The sequence below is a fragment of the Podarcis tiliguerta genome, assembly GCF_965153285.1.
Source record: "Podarcis tiliguerta genome assembly, chromosome: Z".
Lineage (NCBI taxonomy): Eukaryota > Metazoa > Chordata > Lepidosauria > Squamata > Lacertidae > Podarcis > Podarcis tiliguerta.
The window spans coordinates 982,412-995,832 of NC_139553.1; the positions used below are offsets into that span (position 1 = coordinate 982,412).

Sequence of the window (13,421 nt, forward strand, 5' to 3'; positions counted from 1 at the left end):
AGAGGAGTCGGTGCGCACCGATCCCTCTCGCTCTCCAGGCTTCGCGCAGATCTCCACAAGCCGTGGGAGCCCGTGCCGGGCTTGCGGAGAGTTGCCTGCATGCCGAAGGCTGGGCGCGCTGAGCTCAGCACGCCCAGACTTCGCGCAGCTCCTGCGGCTTGCGGAGAGTTGCCTGTTCTGGGGGCTGGGGAAGCTCGGGCTTCCCCCGCCCCAGCCCCGCGCCTGGGGGGGAAATAATTTTTTCCCCTTTATTCCCCCCCCCAAAAAACTAGGTGTGCCTTATGGGACGGTGCGTCCTATAGGGCGAAAAATACAGTAGGTAAGTCTACCTAGATATGTAAATGTTGATGCGTGTTTTGTTTTCAGTTTTTCTGATCGCATTTTTTAAAAAAATGTTTTAAATATTTGTTTTTAAGTTTTTGCTGATAGTTTCATTCTTTTATTCTCTTTGTAAACCATGTTGAAGTTTTGTACAATCAAGTAGTTTATAAATTTAATTAAATAAGATGAATAAATTGTTAATGTATAAGGGTGTGCTGGTTCACCTGGGCGTCTTTCTCCCGCACCTGTGACTAGCTAAGCATGTGAGAGTGACTCAGCACAATCTAAAGCAGGGTTACTTGTGCTTGAAGCAGTGCTTTTTCCGGGGGGGTGGGGAATACAGGGGTACACATACCCGTAAATGTTTTGTGAATCTAACAGGAGAAGAAACTAAAATTTTAAAATGCTAAGTTTCTTCTCCAGCAACTGAATCATCAGCTCCGCTGCCCCCCCCCCATGGTGGCTTCATTTCCTTTCCCAGTGTTTCCTGAGTCTCAGACGGAAGCGGGCATTTAATGTGTGAAGCAGTGTGGAATGTGGATGTGTGATGTTTTACTGATGAAAGTTTGGCCTCACTGAGGGGCAGTATTTAAATCTGAATAGGAAAATGAGTATTTTTCATTATCACAGCCACCAAATAAGTGTAAAGTTAATGATGACCTCTGTAAAAACAAAAGATGGCACAACAGCAAGCAGAGGAATGGGGAAGATGTTAGTGCCCACAACCTCATACCGATGTAGAAGTTACTGTCAGCTGTGTAATATGAGGTAATGCATGTTCGTTGTACTTTTGTCCAATTACTGTATTTATTTATTTTCCCCGCTTTGAACTATAAAATAGTGATTTTCTTGAGTCAAAATGAGAGTACCCCTAGATATTCTCTTAGAAAAAAAGCGCTGGCTTGAAGTCAGTTTGCTCTTGGTCCCTCTTGCCCTTGGCCAGAGCCTAGCCTGTTGGAACCCGGCAAGGAGACTGTGAGCTGCTAGAAGAATTGTGCAACATACAACTGTATGCCTACAAGCTGTGGATCTGCACTATACTGTCAGTAAAGGAAGTGACTCTACCTGGAACTGTCTGCTGTTTTTCTGTTCCACTGGCACACTCCACATGCCACAACATAAATAAGTAAAGATTCACGAAAGATCTGCCATACACATAGCTAATTTAGTTTAGCCCATGCATTTTCAATTGCTTCCATAGCTATTCATAAGCTATTGTGAAGGCCCAATTTGGGCAAAAAGGGTTGTTCATAGATTTAATAAATAAAATGTCTAAGGCTGAAGAGCCATATTTATGCTTTATGTACTTTAATGGGCAATACAAATGATAGGCAGCCATGTGGGTAACCAGGGACTTGGGTTCAATACACACATCCCTGCCATGGACTCGCTGGGGCCAGTAAGATGGTCTCAGGCTTCCTGTTGCAAGACGCGAACAGTATGGCTGACCTACTTCACAGTTTGCACAAAAAGGGGAGCTACTACTTATGCTATGCAACTTCATTTTCAAACACCTATCCACATAGTCAGAAACCAAATGCTGACACAGAGGTCTAGACATGAAACATGCATGAAGCGATGTAGCTCCAAATGACTTCTATAAAAAGAACATCAATTCGATGTTTGCTTCCTTTGAACAGATACACTCAAAATTTAGAAGTACTTTTTCCTACTCTTGCTAATTGTTTAAACCACAGCATTAGCTCCAAATATATAAGCAGGCTGAGGAGGAGGAGATGAGTGCTCATTTTCCCACGCTGTAAAACTTATTACTACACTATATACTATTACTATATATCCTGCCCAGGATAGTTTAATTCAAGGCAATTTAGATCACAAAAATGCTGATTTAGAATTCTAAAACCCTGTTTATTAATTAGACAAAAACTTCCTGATTAGAAATGCATGCTAATTTGTTGCAAAAACTATAAAAACCTTTTTTAAAAAATAATAATTGGACTATTGACTGTGAGCCAACTGCAGAGATCAGATAGTTACTAGACATAAAAACGGAGTGAAAGATCACGCAGGGAATCAGTGGTGGCCGCTAGTCCTCAGCATCTAATAATATCAAGGCAAAATGGCTTTTTCTTTCTCAAGAAAAACAGTTGTAAAAAAATCATTAATTCAATTTTAATTCAATTCAATTATATATTTGCTTTAAATTCTGTTTTAAAACCATGCTTTAAAATATATATATACTAAAACATTAATAAAATTATTATTAGTATTATTATTATTTAAATCAACTGTTATCTACCCTCACCATGCAAAAAATGTAGTTTCTCCCCAGGAATCACCACCCTCAGGCACCCCTAAATTCTGACCTTCCCCAGTTTCAAGCCAAGATACTAGAGGGCCTTGAAGGGGCAACGCTGCTTAAGGCAGCAGTGAGTTCCAGAGATGCTCTGCTCCTATCAAGACAAACCCTGCAAGTTTTGAGGCATGTTCATGGTGTATGAAAAAGGCAAAAAGAGTGCTCCCTTCTGAAGAAACCTAACTGCTGCAAAGCTCCAGCCATTCAAAATAACTATTTTTTAGGAATACGGAGTTTTAGAGTATCACTTGCATCTTGGTTCAGTTATGATATAACTCCAAAGGTAGAGAGGGACATTCAGGGTCATCTAAGCCTGAACATTCTTCTCCAGGCACATAAGACACATGGCCTGCTTCTCACGAGGAGTGCTGCTTCTTCAGCAACACTCCGTTTACTTCAGGTATAAATTGAAAAAATAAGTTTCTTGAGGCATATGTTGCAAAAAGAAAATCTTTTCCACCTCCCTACTGTAAATCATCTGGTACTTTTAAAATTGTCTACAAAATAAGACTGTGTCAAAATATTTTAGTAAATTAATATTTTACAATTCATCTATTCTGGTAAACCATTAATATTTATTTTTTTCTTTAAAAAGACATTACATCTTAACTCCTGTGACATGGCTGGCTTTTACAGAACAAGCATAGTGAATTCTCTGTCAAGACTATTCAAAAGGTATTTTGCTGATTAGAAGTCAGTGGCTGAGAACCCACCTTGCAAGCAGGAAATCCCAGGTACAATTACCAGCACCTTCAGGCCAGGCTGAAAAAGACTCCTGCCTGCAGCCCAGGAGAACGGTTGCCAGTTAGCAATGACAAGACTGCGCTAGATGGAACAATCACCTGACTTGGCATAAGACGGCTTTCCATGTTCCTAAACACAGGGCGGAAAAGCCTTGGTTCCTCCTGCCCTCAGCCCAAGCGCTGATGGCACCAAGGGTGGCTTCACTACACAGAACCGCCATTCGCACTGACAAAGAGGTCCCTTCCGTCTTCCTGTTCTAGCCAGGGCCCCGTCCACAGGACAAAGCTGGTCTGGCATGAGGAGCAACAGGATGTTTACACCTTGGTGTTCTCTTTGGACAGAAATAGATACAAAACCTAAGGGGCATAAGTCTGGATCAGATCAATGTGTGTGTGCCCAATCCAGGGTCTTGCTTCCAGCACTGACTAGCCAGGTGCTTCTAGGAAGTCCACAAGCAGTCTGTGATGATGCTGTCCAGCCCCGCCCACTGGGTAATAATACTGTACAGATTCCACCTGCTGCCCATCGGCTAACAATACCTGTATATTACTTCCAGTATCAGACAGTCTGAATACCAGCTGCTGGGGAACACGAATGGGCGTGTGCTACGACCATTAGATCCTGCTTGCAGGCTTCCCATGGACATCTAGTTGACTGCCAGGAGAGCAAAATGCTGGACTAGAGAGGCCCTTAGTTTATGTTACCAAGACTCTCTTGACCACACATCATTTCCCCAATCCCACATCTCTGCAGTTTTCTACACCACCAATACAAAAGTTGTCCTCTAAGAGAGTAAATACACAAACCCTGTAAGGTATCTGTGGCATGAGAGCAGTTTCTGCCATTTGGGAAATAAGGCCATACATCAGGTTTCCTCAAAACAAAGAAAGAATGCCATTATTGAAAAAAGACTCTTTAAAAAATGCAGCTGTGGACTGTGCCTCACATAGTAATTTCATAAAAGTGACAATGCATTGTATATTTCAACACTAGGTTGCAATGCTAACAGTTACTCGTAAGCTATTCTAACAGCATCCCATGAAAATCCAGGTGCCCACCTGTGCAAGTCTGAATGTATAGTAATTAAATGTTCCTGGTACAGAATAAACACAGGCTGCCGGAAGAGTAGGCAACCAAATGTATGACATCCTTAGTTTTGAAAGTTTCTATAGCTGGTCACTGTATTACATGGTCCCCATATCCCACAATTATTTCCTGGAAGAACTTGCAAGTCAAGTATCTCCCAGCAAACCGTTAAGTGCATTCACTGAACTACAGCTGACCTGGGCAATCCTGACATATGAAGGAGAATATCTCACCTTCCAACAGCAAAAGGCAGATGGTCAAAGGGGGAGCATCTGCAGAACACTGCCTAGACTTTGCTAAGGGTTTTCTAACTGCTTGCAATGAGCCAATGTCACAATTTTTCCAGGGAGACCGAGATGTTCCCTTCCCATGTTTGACTAAGGTTTGGGGTTTGCTAGCATTAAGGACTCAACATGTGGAATGATGTGCACCTAAGTTTATTCTGCCAGCCTGCTGTCAGGTATTTATTTAAGTGGGCCTCACCCCTGTCTTGCTTTATGAATGCAGACTTGTGGTGAAGAAATAGGAGCCTCGAAATCCAGCCGTGTAATTTGTCGTGCAGAGCCGAGACATTCGCTTGTATCTGGCGAGGAGCGTATGGGCAAATCTTTCATTTTTCTTTCATTACCCCGGCATGTACTGTCACTTAATTTTTATGTATGCAATCCTTCCTGACAAATATGATCTGCTGCTGGGTAATTCGTTTGACGTTCATTCTGTTCCTTGCTCTAATTATGGCTTCCATTTCTGACATGGAGGCGTCTGTGCTGCCAGAGCCAGGAGTACACCTGTCAGACAAGTTGTGGTACTGCCTAATGCCCTTTTATGCCAGTCTGATGTTAGCAAATACAAAGGGAGGAAAAATAGGTGAATCTATTTGCATAAGCCCTGCACTCAATTCATGGGTCAGCAGCCTTAGATATTAGAGTTTAGGACGGTTGCCAGGGCAACACTGAAATAGGGGGAAAAATTCCAGTATTGCAAGCAGAGTCGCTGTGCATATGCATTTCCTAATGTCTATCAAAATGTAGATTTCCAGATTAAACTAAACCCAAGGTTGTGCTACTGTGGAGCAAATAAAAATAGTAAAGTGAAGGAAGATGAGTTGAACTTCAAGGGGTTGTTTTGATTTTCAAATGAAACATTTCTCTGGCTGCAAAACAGGCTTGCGCTTCGGTGCAAGACCAAACCCAGGATCCTTTGACATTCCAGCACTCTAATTTTGCTGCTCGGAGACTGTTTCACAAGAAGGGCAGCCTAGCCATTGCCAAGGAGGAAGAGAGAGGCTTCAGCAAGGGCTCCGTTAAAAGCACTGACACTGGTCTCCTGCCTTCCTCATGACTGCCTGGTCCAAAGTCTTAATTTCATTATTCTAAGCGTAGCAAATGAGATAAAAGGATCCTATTTTTTAACCAAATCTAATGCAATTTTAAGTTGTTCTGAAAGGGAGAAATTCATTGGTGTGGCCCAGCCTGACCACACGTACACCACCAAGACAGCATCCTGTTGAATTCACAAGAGCACCCAGGCATACTTTCCATAGCAACCAAAGACCACAGTGCTGCAACGGCATGCAATCTTGCAATCTCAGAAACACGCGTTCAATACAAGCAAGTTAGATAACGCAAATCAGTAAGGCCAAATGGACAGCTTGTGAACTAAATGCCAGGAACCAAAAGGGAAAGTGGACATCAACTCCACCTGTAAAAAACCTTTAATACAAAACAGCTAGATGATAATAAATGCTACATTTATCATAAATAAATTTAAACATTTAAAATTTTTTAAATTTCTAATTGTATTATTTCATCACAGATGTGCTTGCTAGCCTCAACTCCTTTGAGAGAAAGGATAGAATGTTAACTAACTAATACAAAGCATCAAGGAGTTTACACTTGCTGGTGTCAAATAAGGTCACGCTGGAAGTCTGATCAATGCTGAAGGATATACAAAGTCCACATCATTCTACAAGTTTGGAGTGGGTAAAAATAATGAAGAAACAAGAAAAATGGAATAAAAAGAGTCACAGAAGTTTCATCCTTCTTGGTTTCATATTGTTGCCTCAATATGTTCCTTCACACAGTGGTACCTCGGTTTACAAATTCTTAAACTGAAACCCTTCTTAAAACCAAGGCGCGCTTTCCCTAATGAGGCCTCCCGCCGCCGGTGCCCTTCCACCGTTCGGATTCTGTTCTTAGACCCAGGTAAAGTTTGCAAACTAAGACACTACTTCTGCTTTTGCGGAGTTTGTAAACCGAATCGTTCTTAAACTGAAGTGTTTCTTAAACCGAGGTACCACTGTCTTGTCATCTCAAGGCAGTCATACTGCACCTCAGGTGAGTTTGCACAGGATACGTGGAAGCAGGTAACTGAAAACAGCAAATCCTTGATAGCCAATAAATTAAGTCTTCTAAAGTTATACAGTATGAACCAAATAGGTATATGTGGCTTTATGAATAATGCACAAAAAACTTTATATGAAGCAGTCCAATTTCTGAGTTGCATCTCCTTGCCACTATCTGAAAGAAGAGTCACAACCTGTTTTTCCTTATAGTCTATAAGCAGGCCTAGCGCATGCAGAAGACTTGCTCAGACTCCTTTAACCATTTGATCCTAAACTGCAGAAGAATGTCATGTAAACAAAGGAAGAGCCATCAGAGGCCACAGAAAGTTGTTAGGATCTAACCTACTGCTTGGCCACAGTAAATAGTCCTTTCCATGTGTGTCTGAAGGTGGCTGCTATATGACTTGCATCGCACCAGATAGTCAGAGGTCCGCCTGTGATTTCAGAATTCCCTTGTGAAGAACAATAGCAATTACACCAGCAACCATTCCACAATTCAGGAATAAGAAGAGATTTTTTCTTTTTGAGCTTTCATAGCAAATTATTCATTTACCTTCTAAATGGTGTTTCAGATCTCCAACAAAACAAAAAGCAAGGCACTCAAAGTAGAAGGTAATAAATATTGGCTGACAGGGTAATGTTGCAGAATAGCATATTGCACATCTTAGCTGGTGATCATAAAACATATAATTTAATCACTAATAGGTAAAAAAACAGCAACTACCATGTGACCAAGAAATCTCTGACTGAGTCAGGGGAATTGGGTAACTGTCACTCAGGCACAATTTCATGAAGGATGTTACCTAAGGAATGTGCGGCAGTAGTTTTAGAGCTAAAGAAGCGGCCCAGTCCAAGATCTCCAAGTTTCACAACTCCAGTGGCTGTTATGAACACATTGGCTGGCTTTATGTCTGGAAGACAGAAGAGAGAAAGTAAGTCAACCCAAGAGGGCTTTTTTGGGCTCCATCACAGCCCACAACCTCCTCCCCAAGGATGAGTGACTAGGTATGCGTGTACAGAACTTTGAAAACTGAATTTCCTAAGCCACATTATTGATGCTTTCCCAGTCTATTTTACACACCAGGAGAAAGGAAGTTTGTGGGGAATGATAAACATATTTTCCCACAACAAACAAATGAAAATTGAGTCTGGCTTAAAACACTGCAAAAGCATAAAGGGCCGTTATGCTCTTGAAGGGTAATTTTATTTTTTAAGGACATTTTGAACATTTGGAGGAAAATAGCAATAAAAATAAGCATGCACCTGGACAAAATACTAAAATTAGCAACAATATTTTCTCTTTCCAGGTTACAACTGCTTGCATTCAGATTGGAATGAGTTCCTAGGAAGACCACTGCAGCCTCATAATTATAGAACTATTAGTATGGTATTTGGTGAGGGTGTCGTCATAGCCAGGAAGGACTGATGGGACTCCCTAGTGCTGCTTTCTCATCTGTAAAACAGAGAAAGGAACAACAGCCTCGTGGGCCTGGAGTGGGATGAGAGGAAAATCCTCATGAACTTGGTGATGAAGCAAAAGAATTTGGAAGAGCAGGACAAGAGCGGTGTTTGCTACACTGCAAGGAAAACCAATTTGAGGACAGCATCAGAACAAGCAACTGTTGTTACACATTTGTGTTTTCCCGAAGCATCTCTCTTTCAGAAAGGGAAAAGAGCTTGGCCTAGCATTCCCTGCGCCCACTGGTCCCGGCATTGTGTTCTAAATAGATGCTGTGACACTTCTACCGAATTTCAGTTGTGGCAACTGGAGGCACCTTGTCTCCATAATTCTGCTGATCAGCTCAGACTGAACGCTTTACAATCAGGCACAAGGAGAAATCCATCTTGCGAGCTCCACTGTCTCTAAGCAGGCAATGGCTGAACATCAGCATAATTGTTTTTGAATGTAGGCGCTTACTAATTGGAACATTATACTATTATTCAGCGAAAAGAGAGTGAATTAATGTTACCTCTGTGCATCACCCTGCGGGAGTGCATGTGTTCAACTGCACTGCACAACTGCACAAAATATTTCCAAACCGTCCTTTCTGGGATTAGCCGCTTCTGCTTTTTAAAATACTGTGAAGGGAAAACAAACAAAAAGATGAACAAGACAGCACTGAATCTCAATCTCTCTCTCCCTCCCTCCCTCAGTCATGGCTAATGTGTTCATCAGCTGCCACCTTACTGTTGTCCTCAAGACCATCAGGCAAAGTAGTTCAGCCTCTGCTTCCCATTTAACTCCTTGCCTATGTATAGAAACTTCAATGCAATTCACTAATTAGCAGCATTATGAAAAATATGCTTAAATAGGTTTGACATTTTTGAATGGACACCAATTATAATCAGCATTAATCTCGTTAATTACCTTGCAGAACATATTTAATGCCTCAAAACAACAAACGTCTGGAGTGCTTTGCCTTAAGAAACAAAAGGATTTGTTAGGGGTGTGCTGCTGCTTTTTTATTTTTATTTTTAAACCCAGCATCTTGAAGATGTTCATCAGAAGCATCATTATAAAAGAATTCTCCCTTTAGTAAACAAGCTACTGAATGCTCCTGTAATATCAGATATGGAAGCACTTTTGCAGCAGTTTGCACATGGATAAAACGCCCCAGAAAGTTAGGATGCCCAAAAACAGACAAGATGCCAGATTACATTAGTTGCTATTCCTGTATTGCAAGGGGTCAGGCTAGATGACCCTGGGATCCCTTCTAACTCTGGAATTTTGTGATTCCATACTTGTAGCATACTACTAATTGAAACAAACGGACTGCAGTAACTAAGGCTGTGAGTGTTCAAAAATGATGCCTTACAATGCTGTGGCTCAGGACCGCAATACCTCTACGATGACCTCTCCCCATATGAACCTACCTGGATCCCGTGGTCATCATCTGAGGCCCTTCTTCATGTCCCCCTCAACAAGGGGTCCAGAGGGGCTATCCCTGAAGCTGATCCCTCTTGCGCACCGATCCCTCTTGCTCTCCTGGCTTCACTTCGCTGGAGAGGCGCTGCGCAGCTTTCCATCTCTCCGCAGCGCCCCTTCAGCGAAGCGGGAGGAGAAACGGAAGGGGCTCCATTTCCTCTGCCGCTTCGCTGAAGGGGCGCTGCGCAGAGAATGAGAATATTTTTTTTCTTGTTCTCCTCCTCTAAAACTAGGTGCGTCTTATGGTCAGGTGCGTTTTATAGACCGAAAAATACGGTATTTTTAGGCACCAGGCTAAACATTCCTCTTATAAAAGGTAAAGGATCCCTGGACAGCAAAGTCCAGTCAAAGGTGACTATGGGGTTGCGACACTCACTTATACCACCCAGGCCTTTGGCTAATACACAATCTGTAGCCTTATAAACTTATTTTTGTTTGTTACTATGCTATGTATTTTTGTGTTTTTATATTGTAAACTGCCCGGTGAACCTTGGATGAAGGTGGTATAGAAATTAAACAGACAGACAGATATCAACATGGTATTTCAAGAAATCCCAAACCGTGCACACTGAGTTTTGTATTTATATACTGCCTAATTTATATAGCGCTCTCTCTTGAATGTTTGTTTTCCTATGGAATTGGAACTCTGAACATGATCAGAGTGGCAGAAAGGACGAAGGCAAGACTCTGAACCTGCTCCCCCTTCCACCCACCAAAGACTTCCACCACTGCCAAATATTTCCTTAATACATGTATAACAGAAATCAACTTTAAAAACCAGACTTTCAAGGTACTACAGCAGGACCAATTAACAAATTCCAACCTTGCACAGTGTAAGCATCCTCAGAATTAATTATCAACTTCTGCCACCGTTTCAGCAGAAAGCAACATACTGTATTTTCTGAGCAGAATAATACACACGATAGGCCAGAAACGCATGCAGGGGTTACATTCTGGAGGTCAGTGCAAAAGGCAAAAGCACACAAAGTCAGGAAACCCCCCTGGAACTGCGGACCCCATGTGACCAGTCCTACCCTACCAGCCTCTGGGAAAGTCATGTGAGGCCACTGGAAGGCTGTGGGTGACACAGCCTTTATGAGATCTTGTGAGATCTCAGATGGCCCCTTCCATCTGTTTCCCCCGTTCTCCATTTATTTATTTATTTCCCCACCACCCGCACAAAGCAGCAATTGCGAAAGTAAACTACGTGTAAGCTGTGGGTCCACTGTACAGCCTTTGTTTGCAAGAATCACACACCTTTAAGCCAAGTGGTACATGTCCTTGCTGGAATGAAGCTGAAATGGTCATCTAGTCCACCTAAACCAATGCAACTGAAGACTTTGGTTGCATCTAGTGATACATCTTTTAGACCATGTTTCCGTTATGCTCTCCTTCTCTGGACAGATCCAGAGCATAATGAACAATGAAATTCCAAAAAGGCTAAGGAAAATCTTCAAGTACATGACAGTAGTGGCTAGAATTTTGATTGTGAAAGTATGGAAAGGGGACTCTGCCCCCACAAGATTAGACTGGCTAAGCAAAATTTTAGAATACGCAGAACTAGCCAGACTAGCCGGACTAACAGCAAGATTCTGAGACCGTGCAGATCAACTATTTAATAGAGAGTGGAATGTATATACAGAATATTTTAAAAAATATTGTAACAACATAAATTCGGTGGCAGATTTGGACAGATTTTCTGCATGAATAAGGAGATAGTTACAGAGACAAAATGAAAGAGTACAGTGGTACCTCAGGTTACAGACACTTCAGGTTACAGACGCTTCAGGTTACAGACTCCGCTAACCCAGAAATAGTACCTTGGGTTAAGAACTTTGCTTCAGGGTGAGAACAGAAAGCACGCGGCAGTTTGAGGCCCCATTAGCTAAAGTGGTCTTCAGGTTAAGAACGGACCTCCGGAACGAATTAGGTACTTAACCTGAGGTACCACTGTATTTAGGAGAGATGATGCTTAGTGCATAGTGAAAGGAAACCTAGGAACCACAGCGGGGAGATAGAAAGTCATACTAGAATTAGTGAAGAATTAACTCAATTTTGGATGTAAGAAGTGCAAACTCTTTTTCGGATTGCATTTTGTTGAATAGAGTACTACATTTTTTATACACTTTTTCTTTGTTGTGCGATGTTTTTGCTTTTAAAACCAATAAAGCATAAAAATAAAAATAAAGTTCTGTGAGACGCTGAAGAGCAGCGCAGGGCTGAAGTGTTATTTACTTGATAATACTTCTTTCTTGTTGAAGTATTTAGGGGAGGAGACACTAGGCCACAATTAGCAACCTTCTTAAATGCCATGTCCAATAAGATTTCCCTGACATTTCACAGAAAGCCAAAAATTCTCCAGTGAGTTGTACTGCTAGCAACCCTCAGTTACATCAGCTTCGTGATGCCTCATAAATAATGTAGGCAACAGGGGCATGGCAAAGAGGGAGCTTGAGGGGTGGGGGGGTGTTTGGGGGTGTTTTAAACCACTCCTCACCTTCTAAGCATTGTTGCAGCTATTCTACTATTTCTCTGAAAGGACAGGGAAGTGACTTTGTTCCCCAACAATTCTGTCTCAATACAGTGGACCCTCGGATTACGTACCTCTCTGGATACGTAATTTTCGGGTTGCAACAGTGGCAAACCTGGAAGTATTTTTCCAGGTTTCGCTGCTCACACATGCGCAGAAGCGCTCTATCGCGCTGCACGTGTGCGCAGAAGGGGCGCCTCTGGTTATGGATTTTTCAGGGTGCACACAGACCCCTGGAGCGAATTAAATCCGTATCCAGAGGGTCCACTGTACTTGGATTTGGTTTAAATAGGAAAAAGACAATCATGGGAACTGAATCCAGAAACATAACAGCTGAAAGTGTGAGCACAGAAACGCACATGCCGCAGAGTAGTTACACACCAGAGAGCTGTGGTCCACTTTAGTCCCACAACATTTATTTCCATGTGTTCAGACACCCACCTCCCCTTCAAACATGAAAGTATTCTCCAGGTTGAAACTCGCAGTGGACACACTGGAAGTATGCAAACCATGAAGGGCTGTAAAGCCAAGTATAGCGGATGCTCGGGTTGCGAACGTGGTCCGTGCGGGATGCACGTTCGCAACCCACAGTGTTCGCAACCTGCAGCGGTGCATCTGCGCACACGCGGGCTGCGATTTGGCACTTCTGCGCAAAGCGTGATTTAGCGCTTCTGCGTATGCGCGACTGCCGAAACCCAGAAGTAACCCATTCCAGTACTTCTGGGTTTTGGCAGGTGCGTAACCTGAAAAAACGCAACCTGAAGCAGCTGAGACCCGAGGTATGACTGCACTTACTGAGAGTCATTTAGTGTGGTGGTTGGAAGACTGGACTTGAACATGGAACACCAGGTTTCGAATCCCCACCTGGCCATGAAGCTCACTAGGTGAACCTGGTACAGTGGGACCTCGGGTTACAGACGCTTCAGGTTACAGACTCCGCTAACCCAGAAGTAGTATCTCGGGTTAGGAACTTTGCTTCAGGATGAGAACAGAAATTGTGCTCCGGTGGTGCGGCAGCAGCGGGAGGCCTCATTAGCTAAAGTGGTGCGTCAGGTTAAGAACAGTTTCAGGTTAAGAACGGACCTCCGGAACGAATTAAGTTCTTAACCCAAGGTACCACTGTACAGTCATTCACTCTCAGTCTAACCTACCT

At 42.7% G+C, this 13,421-nt stretch overlaps 1 protein-coding gene across 4 annotated transcripts in view; it reads right to left on the minus strand.

The window, feature by feature from the left end:
- NEK6 (NIMA related kinase 6) overlaps window positions 1–13,421 on the minus strand; it is a 92,634-nt gene that overhangs the window by 17,603 nt on the left and 61,610 nt on the right. For all 4 annotated transcript variants that reach the window (XM_083423140.1, XM_083423141.1, XM_083423139.1 and 1 more), the window contains 2 exons: window positions 8,783–8,891; window positions 7,616–7,723 (listed from right to left, as the gene is read on the minus strand). In XM_083423140.1, the coding sequence (XP_083279266.1) occupies window positions 7,616–7,723; window positions 8,783–8,891 (217 nt within the window). The remainder of the gene's footprint in view (window positions 1–7,615; window positions 7,724–8,782; window positions 8,892–13,421) is intronic.